This window comes from Ovis aries, chromosome 3, assembly GCF_016772045.2.
Source record: "Ovis aries strain OAR_USU_Benz2616 breed Rambouillet chromosome 3, ARS-UI_Ramb_v3.0, whole genome shotgun sequence".
Classification (NCBI taxonomy): domain Eukaryota; kingdom Metazoa; phylum Chordata; class Mammalia; order Artiodactyla; family Bovidae; genus Ovis; species Ovis aries.
Window position 1 is genome coordinate 197,298,191 of NC_056056.1, and position 27,358 is coordinate 197,325,548.

General features: G+C 38.0%; 1 protein-coding gene across 18 annotated transcripts in view; it reads right to left on the reverse strand.

Moving 5' to 3' along the window:
* Positions 1-27,358, reverse strand: part of PIK3C2G (phosphatidylinositol-4-phosphate 3-kinase catalytic subunit type 2 gamma) — a 668,476-nt gene that overhangs the window by 354,271 nt on the left and 286,847 nt on the right. For all 18 annotated transcript variants that reach the window (XM_060413352.1, XM_060413355.1, XM_060413356.1 and 15 more), the window contains 3 exons: positions 14,897-15,019; positions 11,153-11,186; positions 3,447-3,645 (listed from right to left, as the gene is read on the reverse strand). In XM_060413352.1, the coding sequence (XP_060269335.1) occupies positions 3,447-3,645; positions 11,153-11,186; positions 14,897-15,019 (356 nt within the window). The remainder of the gene's footprint in view (positions 1-3,446; positions 3,646-11,152; positions 11,187-14,896; positions 15,020-27,358) is intronic.

Here is a 27,358-nt window from a genome sequence, read left to right on the forward strand (position 1 = left end):
GCATTCTTCTCAAGCTTGGATCTTTCTCTAGCACAGATCACAAAATTGGTCATGAAACAAGTCTTAACAAATTAAAAAAAAATTGAAATCATACCAAGTATATTTTTTGACCACAATGGAATACAAGTAGAAATCAGTGGCAGAAAAAGAAAAAAAAAAAAAAAAACCCTGGAAAAATTCTCAAATTAAAGTTAATTAACAATTCTTAGTTTCTGTTTCTTTTCTTTTATTCTACTGAAATATAGTTATTGTACAATATTACATTGGGCTTCCCTAGTAGTTCAGTCGGTAGAGAATTTGCCTGCAGTGCAAGAGACCCGAGTTCAATCCCTAGGTTGGGAAGATCCCCTGGAGAAGGAAATGGCAACACACTCCAGTATCCTTATCCTTGCCTGGAAAATCTCATGGACAGAGGAACCTGGTGGATTGCAGTCCATGGGGTCACAAAGAGTCGGGCATGACTGAACGACTAACACACAATATTACATTAGTTCCAGGTGTACTACATAATGATCTGATGTTTGCATACATCGATGACAATGGTAAGTTAAGTAACCATCTGTCCTCATACAAAGGTATTACAATATCATTGATCCATGTTTTTTATGCTGTATATTATTAATACATCCATGTGACTTATCAGTTATATAACTGGAGATTTATGCCACTTAATCCTCCTAACCTATTTCACCCCTAACCCACCCCTTTCCTTCTGGCAACCACTTGTTGTTCTCTGAGAGTCTGTTTTCATTTTGTTTGTTTTTCAGATTCTACATAAGTGAGATCATGCAGTAGAAATGAGTACTTTTGAACAACCAATGTGTCAAACAGAAATCAAAAGGGAAATTAGAAAATATCGTGAAATGTGAAAACACACACCATAACAAAACTTATGAGATATAGCAAAATCAGTTCTAAAAAAGAAGTTTAAAGCAATAAATGCTTACATTAAAAGAAGAAAGATCAAATAAAACCTACAATAAGGTACCACCTCACATTGGTCAGAATGGCCATTATCAGACAGTCTACAAACTTTAAGTGCTGGAGAAGGTGTAGAGGAAAGGGAACTCTCCTACACTGTTGGTGAGAACGTAAACTGGTATTGCCACTATGGAGAACAGTATGTAGATTCCCTAAGAAGCCAAATATAGAGCTACCATATGATCCAGCAATCCCATTCCTGGCCATATATCTGGAGAAAACCATGTACCCCAATGTTCACTGCAACACTATTTACAGTAGCCAAGACATGGAAGCAACCTAAATGTCCATCAGTGGAGGAATGGATAAAGATGGGATACACATATACAATGGAGTAATACTCAGTCATAAAAAGAATAAAATAATGCCATTTGCAGCAACATGAATGAACTTAGAAATTTTCATACTGAGTAAAGTTAGACAGAGAAAGACAAAAAAAAAAAAGTAGTCACGGACTACTTATAAGTGGAATCTAAAAAGATCACTTATAAGTAGTCACGGACTACTCTAAAAAGATCATTTATACTTTTTTTTTTTTTTAGATTCCACTTATAAGTAGTCACGGACTACTTTTTTCCACTTATAAGTGGAAAAAGACAAAAAAAAGTGGAATCTAAAAAAAAAAAGTATAAATGATCTTATTTGGGCTTTCCAAGTGGCACTAGTGGTAAAGAACTCACCTGCCTATTCAGGAGACGTTAAGAGATATGGGTTCCATCCCTGGATTGGGAAGATCCCCTGGAGAAGGGCAAGGCAACCCACTCCAGTATTCTTGCTTGGAAAATCCCATGGACAGAGAACCCTGGTAGGCTACAGCCCAAAGGGTTGCAAAGAGTTAGACACAACTGAAGCGACTTAACACACACACATGACCTTATTTACAAAATAGAAATAGAGTTACAGATGCAGAAAACAAACTTATGGTTACCAGCCAGGAAAGTGGGGGAGGGGAGGTATAAATTGGGAGATTGGGATTGATATATAGACACTATTATATATTTATAAAGTAGATAACTAATAAGGACCTACTGTATAGCACAGGGAAGTCTTTTCAATACTCTGTAATGACCTACATGGGAAACGAATCTGTAAGAGTGGATACATGTATATGTATAACTGATTCACTTTACAGCAGAAACTAACAAAACACTGTAAATCAACTATGCTGCAATAAAAATTTTAAAAACAGATTTAAAAAATTAAAAATGAAAGAAGTTCACAAATAAACAATCTGAATTTATACTCAAGGAACCAGAAAACAGAAAACAAATTAAGATAAAAATTAAAAGAAGAAATAATAAAGATCAGGAGCAAAATAAGTAAAACAAAATAGAGAAACAATAGAAAAATAAACAAGACTAAATTTCCCACATACATAAACAGAAGCCCTGTGTATATAGCTTTCTCAGTATTTATCTGGCTGCATAGTTTTTCCAGGTGAATTAGAATCAATAAGGGTATACTAAAGGTTTAAAAATTATGAAAACATTTGAGTAGCTGTTTGTAACATTATACATCCTCCTCCTAAAACACTTCATAAAATTAAGAAAGAGAAAAAGTGTAAAAGAATCCTCCCATGGATTTTAAAGAACGTTTATGTGAGATACATAGATGGTCATTTTTCTTTTTTACATACAAAGGTAAAATTTTCATTATAATTGACTCATAAATTTGGCACAGTTTCCATTTGTAAAAATACAGACCAAGATAAAAGTATTTCTCTTTTTACTAAAACTGTTTCTTTTAGCCTTTCTTTGAGATGTTAAGTGCAATGGGTACAATAAATCCATTAGAAAATTACTATTCTCTTATCATCTTTAATTTGATTTAATCAGTATTCTCTTACAGATTTAATCCATAAGGAATTTAAAATAATTATTATAATATTACTCTAATTATGTTATTCAAGAAAATAGTACATAGCAGAATTAACCTCAAGCCTGGCAATGTTCCATGCATAATTGTGGTTAATTTCTATTGTAACTCAAGTAACTCTTGGCTAATTTTCACTTTATCAAGGTACTAATCTCACAAAATATTTACCATTCACAACTTGATAGGGATCAAAGTGATTTCTTTCTATTCTTAAATACTCTCCATCTCCTTGTATGTGTGTATGCATTCTCACCCTGTGTTAATTGGCATCAGTCATTTAAACTCAAACATAAAAAATGAAAAATTTAGGGCAATCGCTATGTGAAGATGGGCACTTTCTGTTTCTGTTATGATAGATTGATAACATGCAGTTATTTTTATAGGAGAATGGGAGAAGACTTGAGGGGAAAGGAATGTGCATTGGACTGGAAATAAAAGTGTAAATGATTTAAAAAACTTGGATACATCCATGCTGATTAAATTTCAAGATGAAATACTTGCTTCTGCAAATAAGAACAAGGCAAATTATACGCAATTAGAAGCGACACAAAACTAATTAACCCTTTTGTGGAGAAGGCATCACTACTCACCTGTGCACCCAGGTTTCTGGAATATTGTGAGCTGCATACACTGTGAAGCTAAGGTGGGAATGGAGCCCAAGATTTACACAGGAGACACTACACAGAGGTGCATGTAGAGGCTGGAAATCTGCACAGAAGCTGCTGCAATGGATATCAATTAGCTGACAGATGGATGTGGATAGTTCAGTTGTCACTTTCTCTATCAAACCTGGGGGGGAAGGCGGGGAGAGGGATAGAAACCAGGTCATTTGTGAAGGGTCATATTTATCACAAACCATTCTTTACAGCTTTGAAAATTTTTATAACAAAATTTAAAGAAAACTGAATTAAAATGACCCTCTACCAACTGAAGCCAATTAGCCATCTGTGCCTCTGTATGCAGCCTGGGGTAGCTGCTATAGTGTAATTAATCAGCTTTCATTTCTTCAATTGCATAAATTTGGGAAGTGCAGCCTTTAATCACAAATCATAATTCTGGGTTATCAATTTGGCATTCTGATCAACTATAATTCACAAAATTTTTGGTCTAGATTATTATTGTTTAGAATTAATGTGCAGACAGGGACATGTTTTCTGTGTGGTTTATACCTACTTTAAACAAACTCCATCTAAGGAATTAAGTATAATAAGTTTGATTATGCTATGTTTGCCACTAACTGAACACTAATCATACACATTATGCTGCCACAAAAAGAGTGCTAGTACATGGCTGGGATCCGAGGTAAGTTTAGAATAAAAGATTTATGACATTTACTATATTTCTTCAAAATCAAAGCCTTATTCGAGTTTTACCATTAGTTATTTATAGGGAGTCTATTGATTATCAAAAAAGTGACTTGTCATGAAGGAAGAAAAAATTAAGAAAAAAACGAATAAAAATGACTAACTACAGGTTTCAATAGTTTTGGGATGTCTGCAAGATGCCATGCCAATTTAGTTTAGAGCACATGAAAAGCGCTCCCTGATCATTAAATTTAAGGTAAATTTTTCAGAGAATGGTTTTCTCCCTCTTGTTAAACTCTCTGTTGGACAAATTCCAACCTGAAGGGGAGAAGCAGAAGAGGCTGATGAAATGGACTGGGCAGAACTGTTGGCCTTTGATAGGAATCTGGTGCCATTAGGATGGAGAAACCTGAGGATGATGAATGTCATCTTCGGGTAGGATTCGCAGTCAGACCCTTAACAGGGTAGGTGAATAACACCCACTGCTGACATCTTGTATGCAGTAGTCAATGCATCGAAAATCATAAGATGCTCACGACTTGCAATTATTTTTAATATTCAACTATGCTGTTTCAGAAGTTAGATGAATAACCTCATGTAAAAAATTGTATTTTAAAAATTATTCCTTTTTTCCCTAGAAGAAACTCTTTAATGGACAATACTTAAGTGACAAAGAGTCTTAAGAGATGAAGGTATAATACGAAGTGTTATCAATGGAGCCCTCCTACTCTTCTCGGTCACTCATGCCTGACTTTGCTGACAAGTCTCGAAGGTTGGGGGTCGCAAGGCTCCTGTGGTTGTGATCAAGACCACTCGGTACTTCAGGCCTTGTTCAGTCCCCCCAAAAGGCCTCCTTAAATCCCACAGGAGGGTCTTGGTAGACGAGAGTGAGGCAGAAAACCCTGCGTTCCTATATCCATCCTGGGCCAGAAATATGTACAGAAATGCCGTATTTCAGATATTTCTCCTTTTCGGCCGCCTTGTTCTGAAGAAATTAAATGAAAATGCAGTGCCACCAGCGCGGAACAGAGGCGGAGGAACCGTGTTCTTGGCGGCGGTTCCCACCTTGGGAACGGCCGCCGGCTGTGGAGGAGGGCCTGCGGAGGAGAGCTGGCCCTCCAGGCAGTACTTGGGAGGGAGACACTGTGTCCAGAGGCCTGAAGCCCGAGCTCCTGAGCATCCGTAGCAATCCTAGGCTTCTGGGCGGGACCACGGGGAAAGTGATGGGGCCCTGGCGGAGGGACGGGCGGAGCCAGCCTGTGTGGGGAAAGGCCGAAGATTCTGTCTCCGTCCTCCTGATCCTAGGCCTCCGCACATGGTTGCTGCTCCAGAAGTCGAGCCTCCATTTGACTTCCGTCTCGGGTTCCTGCACGGCCTCCATTCCCGGAGGAAAAGGGCCGAGACAGGAGCTGATTGGCCTCGGCTGGCAGCCTTCCCCCAGCACGGCTAAGTTTGAGGCTGAACATGCCTGGCAGGTGTTTGCAGATGATGACTGAGGTTTCTGTAGCGCGAGGAAGGGACCGATGGACATTTCCTTCCATTTCAACCCCAAGCTTGCTAGTTGGACACCAGTTAGTTATGGTTCACGACTCCGGGGTCAGACTGCGGGCCTTTTCAAGCGAGGCATCCACGTGATACTGGCAGTGTCAGTTGCGGAGTAGGGCTGCTTGGCCTTGGCTTTGTAGTGGTCCAGCCTGAACGCCTGTTCTTGCTCTCCAGATTGCAGGTTCTTAGCCCACTGGTTGAGCAGGGCTGGTGGTGCTCACCTGTCATAGAAGGGGTCCCGGATGCCAGGTCCAGGGCGGGCTCCTTCCGCGCCCTCCCTTCCCCTGCCTCCCTACCCCTCGGGCGGCTGGGTCATGTGCAGCCGTGAGTCCCCAAGACCACAGCCCAGAAGAGCGAAGTCGCCAAGCCCTTGGCAGCTGAGGAGACGTTGACAGAACAAGTAAGTGCATCCTTAGATCTTATGTTCTCAAGATCTGCTGTGATTTTAAAAAAATTCTCATAACATTTTATTTTACTTACTGTACCATATTTAAAGGTTTTTATATTTTGAGGTATAGAAAAAGAAATGTCCATTAAGATTATGAAAGGGACCAAGTGTGGGAGCAGGGTTCCCGGATGGTCCAGTAGTTAAGAATCCGAACACTTACACTGTAGTAGGTGAGATTCAAGCTAAGATCCTACCAGCCACGCAGTTCGACCAATAATAATAATAACGATAAAAAGATGATGAATGGAACAAGTGGGACAAGTCACAAATTTGGCATAAGTGTATTCAGTGTGGAGTCACATCACACAGTATTGTTTTTTTGAGACACTTTCTCATAAGTAGTTTCCGAAACGGAAATTGCTTTTTGGTTCTTGTGTGCTGTGCTTAGTTGCTCAGCCGCATAGGACTTCTTTCAACCCCATGGATTGTAGTCCACCAGATACCTCTGTCCATGGGGATTCTCCAGTCAAGAATACTGGAGTGCGTTGCCGTGCCCTCCCCCAGGGTATCTTTCCCAACCCAGGAATCCAACTGGGGTCTCCTGCATTGCAGGCAGGTTCTTTTGGTTATTAGTTGGTTTGAAAAGAAATTAGCAGAATGAGCTAGACGCTTCCTCCAATAGTATGTGTGCAGTGTTCCATTGCCCAGGAAAGAGGCCAGCTTCTGCATGGAGCTTCTTCCCACATCCTGTCCCTCAGTAGCTCTGCCCATAATTAAACATTTTGTTGTTGTTGTCCAACACATGCTATTATTCACTTAGTTATTCATCAATTTGTACAAAATTTATGAGATGGCCAAATTCTACTTACTTGCTGTGTTTCTAAAATTGTGTCCTTTGTTGAAACAGCCTGAGGTGACAAGCAGAGTGAAAGAGCTCTAATTAAAATTCTCTGAGAAATCAGCAGTAGCAATTAATGAAACAGAAGAGGAAAGGAGCATAAAAATAGTCTTTAAAGAGGCCTCATCAAACTCTGGAGGCCAAACAACAGGGTTTCTCCTGAACAACAGGAGGCAGAGAATTATAAATTTATAAAAACATCTTGTTTCTCTGGTCCCCAAATTGTATTCTCAAGCAGGAAGTACAGACTTCTTGTTAATAATTCCCAATCTTGTGCAAATGAATGCACATTAAAATAAATAATAAAGTTGAGTTAGAGATCTCATTAATTCAAGCCCCAGCACATATTTTAGAGAATCTTAATTATTGGGCTAATTACTCGAACTCCACTTTTCACTTTTTTGCAGAAATACCGTTCTAGATTAGAATTTGCTTCTTTAAGGTAGTATAGAGATGTGTGTTTCTTCCAGAACTCTGGGTGAAGAATGCATTTTAGTTATCATCAGGAATGTATTAAGGACTTAAAGTACTGCGCTTGGTGAAATATGGGAAAATGTTTATTGCACCTGATTTTGCAATGAGAAAAGACTTGTAGTAACAGAAAAAAAGCAATGAAAATATATAGGTGATTAAAATGCATTCATTAGAATGTTTTGTTTGCATTTTTATGGAAATGAGGGAGTAAGAGTACATGACTTTATTCTAGTTTACTTTTGAATGGAAAATAGTCTCTGTGGTGTTGGTGTTTGTCACTTCTCCTGTTCAGAGAAGTCTGTGTTTTCCTTGCAAACATAATCTGTATTAAAATCTGGTTTGTTTTTCATGTTCCAAATAAACTTTGTTTCCACAAACAGGCAACATGCCAGATTTAATGAATGCTGGTATAGAGCACAGGTATGATCAGATCTCTTAGCTTCAAAGTATACTGCGGAGAATCCATAAGAATATTAAGTATGAGAATCAGAATCATCAATAATAGTGGCTTATTGTTAGATCAACATTTTGTGTAAAGAGGGTTCTAGACTTTTTATTTCTGAGTACTTAAATAGAAAGCAACTGCATGTATATACAGGCAGATGTTCATTTCATTTTGCTGTCATTTCAGCACTTTTCCTTTCTGCTTTTTAAACTACTGTAAGGTGTTTCTACATAACAAAATACTAGAAAATATATTTATCTTATAGAATGAGAAGTATGATTTATGAAAATTTTATGAGAGCTGCAGATGGAGAATTTTTAATCCAGAATTAATTCCTTTTCTGTGATGACTTAGCATGGATTATAAGTCCCTGGGAACATTTCTTGCAGTTTTGTGGACTCTCATATCCTGACCCCTGAAGAACATAGGATGAGAGGAGTTTATGCCAACATTCCTGATAGAAAGGAAGAAAAGGCCAGTTTCATATAGGCAGACCTCTGGCTTATTCACTCATCGTTCTTTTACTTATACTCTGTGCTAGGAAAAATTGTTCAGTTCAGTTCAGTTCAGTTCAGTTGCTCAGTCGTGTCTGACTCTTTGTGACCCCATGAATCGCAGCACGCCAGGCCTCCCTATCGATCACCAGCTCCTGGAGTTCACTCAGACTCACGTCCATCAAGTCGGTGATGCCATCCAGCCATCTCATCCTCTGTCGTCCCCTTCTCCTCCTGCCCCCAATCCCTCCCAGCATCAAAGTCTTTTCCAATGAGTCAATTCTTTGCATGAGGTGGCCAGTTTCATACTGGAGTTTCAGCTTTAACATCATTCTTTCCAAAGAAATCACAGGGCTGATCTCCTTCAGAATGGACTGATTGGATCTCCTTGCAGTCTAAGGGACTCTCAAGAGTCTTCTCCAACACCACAGTTCAAAAGCATCAATTCTTTGGCACTCAGCCTTGTTCACAGTCCAACTCTCACATCCATGCATGACTATTGGAAAAATTGTTAGGGGCTGTCTATCTCTCCCCTTCCTTCTTGATGCTCTGGAGTTTTATTATGTGGATGCTTTGAATAGGGATTTTTGCACTAGCAACGGTTTTTTGCCCTTACCCTTTGCTGTCCCATTTTCCTCTGTGATGTGAAGTGGGGGAGTTCTTCCTATGTACTTCATACAGTAAGTCCACTATATATGAATGAGTTCAGTTCTGAGAGTGCATTTGTAAGTCCAATTTGTTTGTAAGTCCAACAAAGTTAGCCTAGGTACCCAGCTAACACAATCGACTGTATAGTTCTGTACTGTAATAGATTTATAATACTTTTCAAACAAAAGTGAAAGAGGAGAGCAAAAAAGTTGTCCTAAAGCTCAACATTCAGGAAACGAAGATCATGGCATCCGGTCCCATAACTTCATGGGAAATAGATGGGGAAACAGTGGAAACAGTGTCAGACTTAATTTTTTTTTGGGCTCTAGAATCCCTGCAGATGGTGACTGCAGCCATGAAATTAAAAGACACTTACTCCTTGGAAGAAAAGTTATGACCAACCTAGATAGCATATTCAAAAGCAGAGACATTACTTTGCCAACTAAGGTCCATCTAGTCAAGGCTATGGTTTTTCCTGTGGTCATGTATGGATGTGAGAGTTGGACTATGAAGAAGGCTGAGCACCGAAGAATTGATGCTTTTGAACTGTGGTGTTGGAGAAGACTCTTGAGAGTCCCTTGGACTGCAAGGAGATCCAACCAGTCCATTCTGAAGGAGATCAACCCTGGGATTTCTTTGGAAGGAATGATGCTAAAGCTGAAACTCCAGTACTTTGGCCACCTCATGAGAAGAGTTGACTCATTGGAGATAACTTTGATGCTGGGAGGAATTGGGGGCAGGAGGAGAAGGGGATGACCGAGGATGAGATGGCTGGATGGCATCACGGACTTGATGGACATGAGTCTGAGCGAACTCCGGGAGATGGTGATGAACAGGGAGGCCTGGTGTGCCGTGATTCATGGGGTCGCAAAGAGTTGGACACGACTGAGCAACTGAACTGAACTGAACTGAACTGAACTGAACATATGAAAAGCAAACAAAAAATAAAAACGTTTTTAATCTGATAGTACAGTACCTTGAAAAGTACAGTAGTACAGTCCAACAGCTGGTATACAGAGACTGACATTGAACGAACAGGTGAGAAGAGCTACTGACTGGAGATGGAGAGGAGGAGGTGGGAGATAGTGGAGCTGAAGAATCATTAGCAGTAGGAGATGGAGGGAAAGCTGCAGTTTCACTCATGCCTGAACACATGTTTGCATCTTTCAAAGTTTGCAACTTGAAGGTTCATATGTAGGGGCCTTACTGTGTCTTCTTTTGAGTGGTGGGAATTAGAGTTGACAGGATATCCTGCTATACATAACTTTCTATTGAAAACCACTAAGGGTATGGGAGGGCAGGTCAGAATTATTGTTTGTGCTTCTCTGTCACCTTTGACAGTGTTAGCTGAACATCTATGAGTCAGATCATTTCCTTAAAGATACTCATAAGTGTTCATAAGCCAAATATGATCTGCCAGTGCAAACAAGAGCAATCTTGACCACACCCTGCACTTTACATACTGTCCTATTCTTTATTCATATTAGGAAAACTGAGGATCAGAGAGTTTCATTCTTTACCATCAGAGTCAAAAAATGGGCAGAGTTGGAATTCAAAACCAGTTCTGCCTGATTCCAGAAGCCAGACTCATTGCTGTGCACCACACTATCTACCTGTTTCAACAGAGGCTCAGTCCTCCTGTGGCTTACAGTTTTGTAGGTTCAGAGCTTCTGCGAACACTTAAATATTTCAGAACTAAATCCTCCTGCCTGATACATTAAGTTGATGTTTGATTTTAAAGTGGAAATTAATGACCTTGAAGAAAGACATCTGCTATATTTCTGACTTCTCTTACATCAGAATATCATTAGTTAAATAAAATTTTTTATTTTTTTAGAATGGTAATAAGAGCATTTTCAGAATTCTTTTTACCTTCATAGCTTTCTTGACTTTATTTAAAAAAAGAAATCTCAGGCTCAAAGGCAGTGGATTTTTATTCACTTGCAGAATAATCACTACTGTCAGTAAAAAGAGTTTTAGCAAAAGTTTTTTCCCTCAGAAATATTTTTTGTGTGTGTTATTACCATATTTGGAAAAAATTTTATTTTTGGTTTTAGAAATTGTTTATTAAAAAAATATTTGGGTGCATGTATGTTTTACCTTTTGCTGAAGTGTCTGAATTTTGATGAAGATTCTGAAAAAGAAAAATAGGTCCAAAGACACACTTGTTATTCAGAAAACAATATTGGAAAACCAAACCAATAATGTCTACAATCTACATACAGAAATTTCTCTGCCATGATAAAAAGAAAATGCATTTCTTGGTGTCTTATATCAATATTACTTATTAAGGAGGAAATCTAAATTGTAAGGTTTACAATTTAGGTAAGGTTTTAATTGAAAGAAAAGTCTTTTGTCATAATCAACAATCTTTGTTACTTGATTCAAGAAAAAAAAATTTCTAGCATAAGCTCAGGCTTCTTAGTATTATTTGAACAGTTCTGCAGATATTGCCTGATGGCAAAATAGCTTCCCTGGTGGCTCAGACAGTAAAAAAAAAAGTCTGCCTGCAATGCAGGAGACCCAGGTTTGATCCCTTGGTGGGGAAGATACCCTGGAGGGGAGTATGACAACCCGCTCCAGTTTCTTTCCTGGAGAATCCCATGAACAAAGGAGCCTGGCGGGCCACAGTCCATAGGGTCGCAAAGAGTCAGACACGACTGAAGCGACTCAGCACACACCCACAGATAGTGCCTAAATTCAATCCCCCTTCCACAACAGACTGATATTTTAGCATAAAAGATTTGTCATTTTTGCTGTTTACTGTGTTCAGTTCTTATTTTAACAGTCATTTAGATACAGGCTTAAAAAAGTCATACAGATTCACTGTATAATTTCATTTCTTTATTTTGTAGGATTAAAAAGAGAATCTGGTAGTCAAATACTTGAGATTGTATCCTGGATTTAAAAAAAAAATACTATCTGAAATTTTGTGTTTTTCATTATCATTTAAGTCTGTGTGCATTAGCATGGTGGTTTTTATTTGCTTGTTTGTTTATGTTTATTGTACACCTGCAGTTACTTTAGTAGTTTAGAATTTACTGGCTATAACTTCATTATCATGAAAACTATATAAGGTAGGTGATTCACAGATTCACTAAAAGTTACATTTCAGTCCAAAAGCAAATTCAGTTTTCTAACAAGATTCATTTTAATTGACACTAATTTTTTTTGGAAATTTTGCTTTGACAAGTTTGCTTTGAAGGAAATCCAATTAATGAAAAGCTTGATTTCTCAAACAAACAAACTAGGGAATAATTGTTTTCCTGTAACAAGGAACTTGCTAGAATATTCCTTTTAGAGAGAAAAGTTTTCTGTCATGTTTAGAATGTAATTAAACATTTATATAACTTTTCATTGAAGAGTATCATTCACATGAACCTTCTCAGAAGCATTTCTCTTAGATAAAATAGTTCATTTGAGCATAGATTCAACTACTAAGCTCAACACATAAGATCTTTACCCCAGCTGTGTGGGTGAGATTGCTAAACACGTTAACATGACTTAACTAGAATTGAGTTTATTCAGAAGTGTGAACTTGTATTTTTAAATCATCATAACATCCACCTACAGCGCAATGTGTAAGATTCTATGTTTTATTTGTATTTTGTTTATTGTGTATTTAATGGAAATATATTATGTGAGCTTCTGGAATATAATTCTAAAGAATGGAAAATTGTTTCCAGTGCTAGGTGGGAGCATGAAGTATAGGTGGAATACAACTGCATTTGTGATATAATTCTTCATTTTGCCAAAACTTACATTTAGTAAATACTTAATTACTTCCTGGTATGGCAGGGAATGGTGTTTTGCTAGTTGACCTAAAAATGCAGCCAAGAAAAAGGACAGCTTCTGAAATTTGAGTTTGTTGGCAGAAGACGTATTTCTCAGTGTTTCTTTAGTTTTAGGTTTATGGTGGGTGGGTAGATTGAACTACTTTGGCATTATTAGCCATAGTTGGTTACTACAGAAGTAATGTAAAATATATTTACTATTTGTGGTGATTTTCTTATATAGGTAGGCTTGTAGTTAAGATACGTTGAGGAAAGGGATGGACAAAATGTCTGAATGATGTTGAATAAGTTAACTTTCAAAATGTACTTAAGTATTTACTTGAGTTTACTTGGGGATATTCAACTATTTATTTTGACCCTTGACATATATGAAATAAAACTGGTAAATGTCAGTTCTTTCCTTCATTTCTATGCATGAATGCTGCGGCTGCTGCTGAGTCACTTCAGTCGTGTCCGACTCTGTGCGACCCCACAGACGGAAGCCCACCAGGCTCCCCTGTCCCTGGGATTCTCCAGGCAAGAACACTGGAGTGGGTTGCCATTTCCTTCTCCAATGCATGAAAGTGAAAAGTGAAAGTGAAGTTGCTCAGTTGTGTCTGACCCTTAGTGACCCCATGGACTGCAGCCCACCAGGCTCCTCCGTCCATGAGATTTTCCAGGCAAGAGTACTGGAGTGGGGTGCCATTGCCTTCTCCATATATACACTACCATGTGTACATAGCTAGTGGGAGGCTGCTATATATCATAGGGAGCTCAGCCTGGTGCTCTGTGATGACTTAGAAAGGTGAGATGGGAGAGTAGGAGGGAGACTCAAGAGGGAGATTTATGTATACGAATAGCTGATTCAGTGAACATGTATACATATAGCTGATTCACTTCGTTGTACAGCAGGAACTAACACAACGTTGTAAAGCAATTGCACTTGAGGGGAAGAAAAAAGACATAGGAAGTCCAATAGTAAGAAACTACTGATTTTTACCCGTCACCTATTTGAAACAATAAGTATGACAATTTATATATATTAGTATAATTGTCAACTTTGTAAATCAGTCTTTTTGAAATTTCAAGACTGGTGCATTCAAGGTAATAGAATCTGTGCTTTTCCTATCCATATAGATAAGGAATGCATACAGTCACTCTCTTTTATTAAGTTTCATATGTACTGAAGCGTGTTTAGAGGCCTGGGCCTCAAATTTCTATTTTGCTGCTTAGTAATCCTCTATACACAGCACTCTAAGCATCAGATTTTAATACTAAAATGAACAGTAAAATGCCACCTTCAAGGTATTGCTGGGAGGATTAATTGAAATCAAATAAAAATGAAATGAAATGAAGTAATATATAAGTGAAGATACTACTGCAATTCACTATCAAGTATTAGTCATTATCATCAGCAGTATCATATCTTTTGACTTTATCACTTGCTAAACTAGTAACAAGATTGAACAATTCATTGTAACCAGATGTCCTAATCTTTTTCTTAGGCAATAATCGCATATAATATACATCAGATTTCTGAGATTAAAAAAAAATCATATAATGCTCATTTTTATAAATGGAAAACCCAGGAAATCATTATAGAATGTGAGATCATCGAAGGAGTGTGCCTTGAAGATTCAACAAAAAATACCACAAAAACTGATTTCTTCTTACCTGTATAAATGCTTGTCCAAGCAAGCATGGGTGCCTACCTCTGCATACACTGGTGTGCATGAGAGCCATTAATAGTCTATACAAACACTTGCCTGTGAATATTATTATATAAGCACATTCATTTAGGTAGGACTGTAGGGTAGATTTCAGTCTCATTTGAAGGTTGTATTGTAGTTACACTTCGAAGTTATAAGAAATTTCCTTTTAATTAAATCGTTTTGGTATAGTAGGTTTTCATTACCCCTAAATGATTGAAATATATATGAACAGCAACACATGCATACATGCACGCACACACATACGTATATACCAGTTCATCAAAAGTCTTTCACTCTCCTTAATTAATTATTGAACTCAGGTTTAAAATAATTGCTGTGTAATAAATGAGTGTATTTACCTTTGGTTTTCTCTGAAGAATAAGACTTAGTTCATTTACAGCATCTGTAATTTGTTTGGTCTCCACACATCCCAGAACACTGCATATATTTTTTACTTCTTCAATAACATTATCCACATTTTGCTGTAGATGGACAGATTGATACCTTTTAGTTTATTGAAATCAAGAGGACACTAATTTATCTTTAAACTACCTCTCTACCTAGGAAGAGGAAACAGAATAAAAAATGGTTGTTTCCATGTAAAAGATTCTCAGGACTGGTTACCCTGTGATTTAAGCGTGATTTGCATTGAGTGAATGCTGAAAACTAGGGCTATCAGTCCTGCTGCTGCTGCTAAGTCACTTCAGTTGTGTCTGACTCTGTGCGACCCCATAGACGGCAGCCCACCAGGCTCTCCCGTCCCTGGGATTCTCCAGGTAAGAACACTGGAGTGGTCTGCCATTTCCTTCTCCAGTGCATGAAAGTGAAAAGTGAAAGTGAAGTCGCTCAGTCGTGTCCGACCCTCAGCGACCCCATGGACTGCAGCCTTCCAGGCTCCTCCGTCCATGGGATTTTCCAAGCAAGAGTACTGGAGTGGGGTGCCATCGCCTTCTTCGAGGACTATCAGTCCTAGTTGATATATATCAACTCTAACATTATCTGATATAAAATGGGAGAGAGAAGAGACAGAGAGGTTCCTGAAAAATACTTTGAAAACCAGTCAATTTATAGCAGATCTGTGCAGAGTGCAGAACACATTTATTTTTGTAAGCACTGTATACGAGGGCAAAATCATCAATAATCAGAGTTCAGAACAAACTTGGGACAATGAAGCTTGGTACTGGGGGTGTTAGGTAATCATTTGATTATACTGTATTTTAAGCTTATGATGTTTCAAAAATAAAATCACCGATGACAAGTACAGTCCACAGAAATGACCAAGTATTCTTAAAATCAAAATTACTGTATCTGCTTAAGATAGTCATACACAGACTTTGTGTCACAGTTCTAAGAGCTTTTCATTTTTTTTAAATTTCTGAGCTTTCATATGTTCTTAAACTTAGCTTTCATTAAAAAAAAAAAATTGCCCTATTTTGACCTTATTCCTTTTTGTTTTTTGTTGGTAACTGTTTAGAAATCTCTCTTTTTTTCTTTTAATCATTTGTTAATCATCTTTAACTCTATTATATTTTAATGTATTTTATCTATATCACTATATCACTATAAAGTTGGCTTTTCAAAACACATTAGCTCTATCAAGTCTAGAATCACAGTCATTCCGATGGAGAATTTCAATGGAGTTTATTTCAACAGAGATGGAAAAAAATTTTTTCACACAAAGATATGAATTCATAATACAAAAGGTTTTAACTCTGCTTATTCTAGATCATTTTCTTATCAAAACATTATCAATATAAATACAAAAAACTGTGTATTATATTCAAGAATATAATTTTGTGTCTTTTGTGGAAAAACAAAGCTTTTTAATATATCTCCAGTACATTTTATAGTGATTTTATAAACATTGAAAACTGTTGACAAAAACCTAGAAAGAATGGCTAATTAATACTATGAAAGACACAATCAGGACTCCAAAATTGTCAACAGACTTGACTAATGAGCTAAAAATAAAACAAAACAAAACAAACAAAAAATTGAACTTAACTGGGTTAACTTGGATCTTAAGTCTTCACAAATTAAGAAAATATAACTACTCAGTTATAACATAGGAAGAAAAATTTATTACTAATACATGTGGAAAAAGCTCAGTTGTTTTATTTATGTGTGAAATAAATGAGTCCACATTGTGATGTGGCTGCCAGAAGAGCTACTTTATTGTTAAACTGGAAGACATGTACTCTCCAAAACCAGAAAGTTAGAGCTCAGCAAATGTATATAATCTGAACTGAGGTTAGTGTTGAGTACCACATTTGACACTGAACTTATTAACAAATCAAATTTTCCCCAAAGAGAGCAACCCAACTATTAATATCATATGAATATACTCTTTCTTGTGAAATAAATAATAAATTCTTTTTCCAGCTCTGCAATAAGGTTATATGTGATAAAATCCTGATTCTGTCCTATTCTACCTATGGCCATTATCAAAATTATTTAACTTCCATGTATCTGAATTCCCTCATTCTCTCATAGAATTGGAACAATAATAATTACTTATTATGACCCTGATGCTGGGAGGGATTGGGGGCAGGAGGAGAAGGGGACAACAGAGGATGAGATGGCTGGATGGCATCACTGACTCGATGGACATGAATCTGGGTAGACTCCAGGAGTTGGTGATGGACAGGGAGGCCTGGTGTGCTTCAAGTCATGGGGTAGCAAAGAGCTGGACACGACTGAGCAACTGAACTGAATTGATTATGATTATTAAATAATAATTTATTATTATTATTTGGAGAAGGGAATGGCAACCCACTCTAGTATTCTTGCCTGGAGAATCCCATGGGAAAAGAGCCTGGTGGGCTACAGTCCATGGGGTTGCAAAGAGTCGGACACAACTGAGTGACTAACACACAACACACAATTATTATTAAGGTTAAATAAGGTAAAATAGGAAAAGTCCCTGGCAAAGAATGTGGGCTAAATTTTAGTTAATTCATTTTTAATTAGTTCATTTTTATCCATTCACACAGATTTTTTGGTTTATAAGAGAAGTCAGACACTGTTCATGCCCAGGTAACTAATAATATGAAAATTATTAAACTATGATGGAGATGTATATCAGGTTCTGAGTGAATGAATTTGTTTTTCATTCATACATTCTTGGTAGATATGAGATACATGTGAATTTGTTGAAGTCCATGAAATATTACTAGTTAAAGTGCACATGGGTTGATTGGGTCACTCAGTAGCTAATTTATTCCATCTGTTATTGTAGTCTTGTAGTGCCTCTTATCTGATCTATTTATCTCATTTGATCTGCATAAAAATTCAGAAAGATAAATATTTCATTTTTGAGTCACCAAAATTGCTAGAATATGTTAAGTGAAATGTTGCCATGGTAGAATTAACTTGGTGGCTAATTGGATTGAGTGCAACAGGGATATTGGATTGGAGATGTTTTCAAAATTTCATACTTGGAAAACCAAAAGACAGAGTGCCATGAGTTATGGCAAAATATGAAGTTTTGGTGGAATTGTGATGTGTATATTTTTGATACACAGAGCTTGAGTTGCCAATGGGAAAACCAAGTAGACTCAGCCTCTGGATACTGGGAAATGCAGCAGAGTTCTAGCTCTTGCAGCTGCTGGACTGAGCAAACATGGATGCCTTACACACACGAACAGGGTACACTCATATAAACATTAGCTGAACCATAAGAAAAATGTAAATCCAAAGTTTAGCCCAAAACAAAGATGGGATAAATCTGTGGATGACAGAAATTTAGTGAGGGAATTTAAAGGCTGAGCATTAGCTTTAACATGGATACATCAGTAGCCTGGGGAAAATGTCAGTGGACATACATACTGGTGTTTACTGCTTAGAATGGGACAAGTGCTGAAATTTTAGACCTAAAGCTATTGGTTGAGGTAGGAGAAGGGGCAGACCTGGGGCTGAGATCCCTGACACTGGATTGTCACCCGCAAAAGATGCGGGGAAAAAAAAACAAAAAAACAAAAAAAACAAAACAGTGCCTACTGACCAGGAGAACAATTGAGGAATTCTCTGTCAACCTAGGCATTAAGGAAAATGATTACCTGGGGAACTGTTTTGTGTAGCTATGGAGTATTAATTTGCACTACCCTTAGCATGAATTTATGCTAAAAATAATGCCAGTGTTGTTACTATTTTGGACTCAGGCAGAAGCAAATGCAAAACTTTTCTGACCCCAAACCACAAGGACTTTGGGTGATCCGTGATGAGATATTCTACAGACACAAAACAAAGGAATTTGTCCCTAATTTCAAGAGCTATCAAAGCTTAGGTTTGAGTGTTATTTTCATAGAGGTGATACCTGACAAAGAAATTGAATTTGATTGTCCAGAAGGAAAATATAAACAGAGGAAATAAAAATGGAAACTTGGGTATATAACATTTCAGAACATTTAATATTTAGATGATGAGGGAAGAAGTATGGGTCACAGTTGGAGCACACAAAGTTTGAGACATAAACCATAAGACTACAGTTTAATGGGCATAAAAAAATATACTAGATGTTACTAGGAAGTTTCAGTTTGGAAAAACAGGAAAAGGAAACACAATCACTTTCAAGTATATGATGACCTTTCAAGTAAAAAGGAGATTACATTTACTGTAAGTTCTGGAATGATAAATCAGAACAAACGATTTCACATTTAGGGAATTTCATTTTGGCTCATTGTGAGATATTCATTTTGGCTTGATTGAGCAGGCTGCCTTGTGAGTAGAGACTTCTTCCACGTTACAGGTGTGCAGGCAGTCGGGATGTTTAGAGGAAACTTTTGTGTTAAATAAGAGTTTGAAGTAGACTACTTTAAATTCTTTCTAACTCTATGGATTAGTGAAAACTAACAATACTGCTGTAATGTTATTTTATGTGCTATATTCTAACCTTAGAAATAATTGATGTATCATAGACTCTGAAGGAGCACCAGTCTAATACTTTAGAGATTAAGCATATTTGTAATGTATTTTGAACACTGGAGAAGATTGCTGACAAACTTTCCTTCTCATCTTTTTTGAAAACAAAAGTAAACTAAGAGCATAAGGGTCATGTCCCCCACCCCGTTCCCTTAATTTAGCTATGAGGGAGACCAAAGTAATAATGTGTTTAAGTAGCTTGCTGTTTTCCAGGATTTTTAAAATAAATCTTAATTAATTTCTATTTCTGTTTACATATTAAAAATTATCAAATTCAATTAATTATCAAATTCAGGAGACAAATTAAGAATTTAGAATTATTTTTATTCCAGGTTCAGCAGTTAGTGCTATTATAAATTGCTCCTTAAAGATTAAAAATTGTCTTTGGAGTTTCATTTCAGCTTAAAATGTAGAACTTTGGACTCATTGTAAAAGTAGAGAAAGGCAGATAATATACAAAGATCATAATTTTTCCTGACTGCATTAGAGATTTGAGGTCAAAAGGTGACCAAGTAGACCAAATTCCAAAGAGTGGCAGGCCCACCCAAGGGGAAATGGAGCACAAAATGTCTTTGGCCTTTGGCAGACACAGGAGAACGAGATGGCCACTATATAAGAGGGTAAGAATAAATCAGCCAAATTTTCAGCAGATTCTTAAAGGCTAGATGTGAGCAAACATGTCAGTTTGAAATATCTGGGAGGTCAAGACACAAGGAGACTTAACAGTCATTTGTAAGCTCATCTTGGACATCTACCAGTTGTTCAGGGGAAATAATGAAGACAGTGCAGGAAACTGAAGGTCCATTCATTGGCCTTCTAGGGGAAACCCTATTTCTGTAGATCTTCCTCTTATAAGAAGCTGAAGCTCTAAGCTACTGGTTTATGATACTAGAAAAATGATAATACAAGAGGAGACAGATATCCTCTGTGATCCTGAGCCCAGGCAAAAGTCTCTTTGTTTGGAGGAAGGGAGAAAAAGCAAACAGCCTGCCTTGCAGGGATAGGTGGGACATGGGTTAAGATCCTTTGCTGGTGAGAGAATGGTTGAAGCAAAAACCTGTTGTTCCTGGGGAGGAGACTGTGGACCCTGTCTGGAGCCCAGGATCCCACATGGATACCAATCCGAAGTCAGGAACCACTAGGAGGAAGGACAGAAAACTGTCTCCTGTACAAGACTAAGTGCAGATATAAAGTACAGTTTGGCTGCAAGAAAGTTCCAATTTTAAGGCAGAAATGCTCAGACAGTTCCAATCCTGAGATTCAAAAACACAGCCTAGGGCTGTTGTTGATCGTTACCTCAAAATTCCCTTTACTCTAATAAAAAAATGAATCTATTTTGAATAATAAACAATAGCAGAGTACACTAGGAGAGAGACAATAGTATTGAGAGAGATCATCTCTGTGACCTAGCAAATGGGCTGTTGAAAGCTGAGGAACAGAGAAAAAGACTCTGGTACTGCAGGTGCTCTATATAAGTATAGGTGATGGTAACTAACCATTAGGGAATTTGAAGCCTGAAGTGCCCTGACTACAATGATAGGAAAAACAAAACTCAAAGCTCAAATCCTGACTAGATTTACCAACTCTACATACAAATAGCATAACAGAAGAGCATTGCCCATATCCAGGTGTGAATACAATTAACCTCAGTCTCTAGTATTGTTCTACACGGGGTGTTTAGGACTCAATACAAAATTAGGATCTATACCGAAAAACCGAAATATAACAATCCATTGTCAGTAGATGAAACAACTAACAAAACCAAACTAATAAATGACCCAGATGTTAGAACAATCAGACGAGGACTTTAAGTAACTATGATTAGCATGGGACAGGACATAGTGGAAAATGTAGATGACAGGCATGAACAGATGGGGATTTCAGCAGAGGCATGAAAATGATGTACAAGAGGCAAGTGGAAATCATAGAAATATAAGAATACACTCGATACTAGAGATGAAGAATTCTTTCAGTTGATTGAACATCGATCTGAGCATCAGATTGAACACAGTGAAGTAAAGTATCAGTGAAATTGAAGATAGATCAAGAGAAACCATCCAACCAAAATGCAAAGAGTAAAATGAGTGGGAAGAAAAGCCAGTACACACGAGCCAAACCTGTCAGAGGCATTTATGCATTTGGAGTTCTGGAAAGATAAAAATGGGGGAGAGATATATTTACAGAGATGATGGCCAACATATCAAAATTCATAGGATACCACTAAAAGTTAGAGGGAAATTTATGGCTTTAAACTTTGAATGATTCTATGTTTTTGAATTAGAAGAAATTGAATTTATAATAAATCTTTCCCATAAGGAAAATTCTATAAACAGATGGCTTCGTTGATAAATTTTATCAGACATCTAAGAAAGAAAGAAAACCAAATCTACACAAATTATTTCAGAATGCAGAGTCAGCCAGAGGGAACATTTCTTAACTTATTTTATAAAGCTAGCATTATTTCAATGTTAAAATCAAGCCAAATTATTACAAGAAAAGTATAGGCTGATGTCTCTCATAAACATAGATGCAGATAGCCTTAACAAAATATTTGCTAATTGAAGCCAGAAATATGTAGAAAGAGTTCTAAGTCATTACAGTTCAGTTCAGACACTCAGCCCTGTCTGGGATTTTTGTGACCCCATGGAATGTAGCATGCCAGGCTTTCCTGTCCATCTCCAACTCCCACAGCTTGCTCAAAGCAAACCATCCAGTCGGTGATGCCAACCAATCATCTCATCCTCTGTCATCCCCTTTTCCTCCTGCCTTCAATCTTTCCCAGAATCAGGATCTTTTCTAGTGAGTCAGTTCTTTGCATCATGTGGCCAAATATTGGAGCTTCATCTTCAGCATCAGTCCTTACAATGATATTCAGGACATTTCCTTTAAGATTGATTGGTTTGATAACCTTTCAGTCCAAGAGATTCTCAAGAGTCTTCTCTGACACTACAGCTCAGAAGCATCAATTCTTCAGCACTCAGCTTTCTTTGTAGTCCAACTCTCACATCCATACATGACAACTGGAAAAACCACATCTTTCAATAGATGGACCATTGTTGGCAAAGTAATGTCTCTGCTTTTTAATATGCTATCTAGGTTGGTCATAGCTTTTCTTCCAAGGAGCAAGCATCTTTTAATTTCATGGCTGCAGTCACCATCTGCAGTGATTATGGAGCCCAAGAAAATAAAGTCTGTCACTATTTCCATTGTTTCCCCATCTGTTTGCCTTAAAGTGATGAGACTGGATGTGATTATATTAGTTTTTTGAATGTTGAGTTTTAAGCCAGCTTTTTCACTTTCATCAAGAGGCTCTTTAGTTCCTCTTCACTTTCTGCCATAAGGGTGGTGTCATCTGCATATCTCAGGTTATTGATATTTCTCCTAGCAATCTTGATTCCAGCTTGTGCTTTCTCCAGCCCAGCGTTTTTCATGATGTACTCTGCATACAAGTTAAATAAGCAAGGTGTCAGTATACAGCCTTGACGTACTCCTTTCCCAATTTGGAACAAGTCTGTAGTACTATCCAGTTCTAACTGTTTCTGTTTTGGCCTGCTTCCAAATTTTTCAGTAGGCAGGTAGGGTGTCTGGTATTCCCATCTCTTTAAAAATATTTCAGTTTGTTGTGATTCACAGAGTCAAAGGCTTAGGCATAGTCAATAAAATAGAAGTAGGTGTTTCTCTGGAATTCTCTTGCTTTTAGATGATCAATAGATGTTGGCAATTTGATCTCTGGTTCCTCTGCCTTTTCTAAAACCAGCCTGAACATCGGGAATTCTCGGTTCATGTACTGTTGAACCCTAGCTTGGAGAATTTTGAGCATTACTTTGCTAGCATGTGAGATGATGGCAATTGTGCAGTAGTTTGAACATTTTTGGCATTGCCTTTCTTTGAGATTGGAATGAAAACTGACCTTTTCCAGTCCTGTGGCCACTGCTGAGTTTTTCAAATTTGCTGGCATATTGAGTGCAGCACTTTCACAGCATCACCTTTTAGGATTTGAAATAGCTCAATTGGAATTCCATCACTTCCACTAGCTTTGTTTGTAGGGATGCTTCCTAAGGCCCACTTGACTTTGCATTCCAGGATGTCTGGCTCTAGGTGAGTGATCACACTATCGTGGTTATCTGGGTCAGGAAGATCTTTTTCGTACAGTTCTTCTGTGTATTCTTGCCACCTCGTCTTAATGTCTTCTGCTTCTTTTAGGTCCATACCATTTCTGTCCTTTATTGTACCCATAATTGCATGAAATGTTCCCTTAATATTTCTAATTTTCTTGAAAAGCTCTCTAGTCTTTCCCATTTTATTGTTTTCCTCTATTTTTTTGCATTGACCACTGAGGAAGGCTTTCTTATCTCTCCTTGCTATTCTTTGGAACTCCGCATTCAAATGGGTATACTTTCCTTTTCTCCTTTGCCTTTAGCTTCTCTTCTTTTAACAGCTATTTGCAAGGCCTCCTCAGAAAACCATTTTTCCTTTGTTGCATTTCTTTTTCTTGGGGATATTCTTGATCACTGCCTCTTATACAATGTCACGAGACTCTGTCCATAGTTATTCAGGCACCCTGTCTATCAGATCTAATCCCTTGAATCTAATTGTCACTTTCACTGTATAATAGTAAGGGATTTGATTTAGGTCATACCTGGAATGGTCTAGTGGTTTTCCCTACTTTCCTCAATTTAGGTCTGAATTTTGCAGTAAGGAGTTCATGATCTGAGTCACAGTCTTGTGGCTCCTGGTCTTGTTTTTGCTGGCTGTATAGAGCTTCTCCATCTTTGGCTGCAAAGGATATATCAATCTGATTTTGCTATTGACTGTCTGGTGACATCCATGTGTATAGACTTCTCTTGTGTCATTAGAAGAGGGTTTTTGCTTTGACCAGTATGTTCTTTTGGCAAAATTCTGTTAGCCTTTGCCCTGCTTCATTTTGTAATCCAAGGCCAAACTTATCTTTACTTCAGATATCTCTTGATTCCTACTTTGGCTTTCCAGTCCCCTATGATGAAGTACACATCCTTTTTTTGGTGTTAGTTCTAGAAGATCTTGTAGGTCGTCATAGAACCATTCAACTTCAGCTTCTTTGAGGTTGAGGCATAGACCTGAATTACTGTGATATTGCCTTGGAATGGAATATAAATCATTCTGTCATTTTTGAGATTGTATTTTGGACTCTTTTGTTGACTATGATGGCTACTCCATTTCTTCTAAGGGATTCTTGCCCACAGTATTAGATATAATGGTCATCTGAGTTAAATTCACCCATTCCAGTCCATTTTAGTTCACTGATTCCTAAAATGTTGTTTATTCTCGCCGTCTCCTGTTTGACGACTTTCAATTTACTTTGATTCATTGACCTAACATTCCAGGTTCTTGTGCAATACTGTTCTTTACAGCATCGGACTTGACTTCCATCACCAGTCAGCAGGTGGATTCTCTACCATTAGTTCCACCTGAGAAGCCCCTCACTGTATCTATAGTAGTGCAAAGATTTTTCAAAAATTGAAAATAAATGAGAAAATCATACACCCGTATGTACAGGTACAGTGAGAGGCTTCCCAGGTGGCACTAGTGGTAAAGAATTTGCCTACCAATTTTGGAGACATGAGTCTGATTCCTGGGTTAGGAAGACCCCCTGCAGGAGGAAATGACAAACCACTCTAGTATTCTTGCCTGGAGAATCCATGGACAGGGGAGCCTGGCAGACTACATCCCCGGGGCTGCAAAGAATCGGACTTGACTGTGACTGAGCACTCACACACACATAGATACAGGGAAGCCTGAAGATGGCAGTGAATTGCTGCAATCTCATGATAAAACCTGAACGATGAGGAGCTGAGTCTTCTGGATGAGCCAAGAAAGTGGTTTCTCAAAATGGAAACTACTCCTAGTGAGGACACTATGAAGACTTTGGAAATCATAAGCAAAGGTTTAGAATAAATAAACTTAGTTAAGGCAGTGGCAGTGTTTGAGAGGATTGACTTCCAGTTTTGAAAGAAGTTCTACTGTCAGTAAATACTATCAAACAGCAGTGCACGCCCCCGAGAAATCACTCATGAAAGGAAGAGTCGCCCAATGTGGCAGACCTCATCGTTTTCTCGAGAAATTGCTGCGGCACGCCAATCTTCAACAGACGTCAGCATCAGGGCAGTACCTTCAATCAGCGAAAAAGATTACAGTTCACTGAAGGCTGAAGTTTTTGCGTTGATATTTCTAGAGAAGGGGAACGAAAAGCAAAGGAAGAAAGGAAAGATACACCCATTTGAATGCAGAGTTCCAAAAGAATAGCAAGGAGAGATGAGAAAGCCTTCCTCAATGATCAAGGCAAAGAAATAGAGGAAAACAATAAAATGGGAAAGACTACAGATCTCTTCAAAATAATTAGAGATACCAAGGGAACATTTCATGCAAAGATTGGCTTAATAAAGGACAGAAATAACAGAAGCAGAAGATATTGAGAAGAGGTGGCAAGAATACACAGAAGAACTGTACAAAAAAGATCCTCATGACCCGGATAATCATGATGGTGTGATCACTCACCTAGAGCCAGACATCCTGGAATGTGAAGTCAAGTGGGTCTTAGGAAGCATCACTACGGACAGAGCTAATGGAGGTAATGGAATTCCAATTAAGGTATTTCAAATCCTGAAAGATGATGCTGTGATAGTGCTGCACTCAATATGCCAGCAAGTTTGGAAAACTCAGCAGCGGCCACAGGACTGGAAAAAGTCAGTTTTCATTCCAATCCCAATGAAAGGCAATGCCAAAGAATGCTCAAACTACCACACATTTGCACTCATCTCACATGCCAGTAAAGTAATGCTCAAAATTCTCCAAGCCAGGCTTCAGCAATCTGTGAACCATGAACTTCCAGATGTTCAAGCTGGATTTAGAGAAGGAAGAGGAATCAGAGATGAAACTGCCAACATCCACTGGATCATGGAAAAAGCAAGAGAGTTCCAGAAAAGCATCTATTTTTGCTTTATTGACTATGCCAAAGCCTTTGACTGTGTGGATCACAATAAACTGTGGAAAATTCTGAAAGAGATGGGAATACCAGAACACCTGACCTGCCTCTTGAGAAATCTGTATGCAGGTCAGGAAGCAACAGTTAGAACTGGACATGGAACAACAGACTGGTTCCTAATAGGAAAAGGAGTATGTCAAGGCTGTATATTGTCACCCTGCTTATTTAACTTCTATGAAGGTCTCTCTATCATAAGAAACACTGGGCTGGAAGAAGCACAAGCTGGAATCAAGATTGCTGGGAGAAATATCAATAACCTCAGATATGCAGATAACACTACCCTCATGGCAGAAAGTGAAGAGGAACTAAAAAGCCTCTTGATGAAAGTGAAAGAGGAGAGTGAAAAAGTTGGTTTAAAGCTCAGCATTCAGAAAACGAAGATCATGGCATCTGGTCCCATCACTTCATGGCAAATAGATGGAGAAACAGGGGAAACAGTGGCTGACTTTATTTTTGAGGGCTCCAAAATTACTGCAGATAGTGACTGCAACCATGAAATTAAAAGATGCTTACTCCTTGGAATTAAAGTTATGACCAACCTAGATAGCATATTCAAAAGCAGAGATATTACTTTGCCAACAAAGGTCTGTCTAGTCAAGGTTATGGCTTTTCCAGTGGTCATGTATGGATGTGAGAGTTGGACTATAAACAAAGCTGAGCACAGAAGAATTGATGCTTTTGAACTGTGGTGTTGGAGAAACTCTTGAGAGTCCCTTGGACTGCAAGGAGATCCAACCAGTCCATCCTAAAGGAGATCAGTCCTGGGTGTTCATTGGAAGGACTGATGTTCAAGCTGAAACTCCAATACTTTGGCCACCTGATGTGAAAAACTGACTCATTTGAAAAGATCCTGATGCTGGGTAAGATCGAGGGCAGGAGA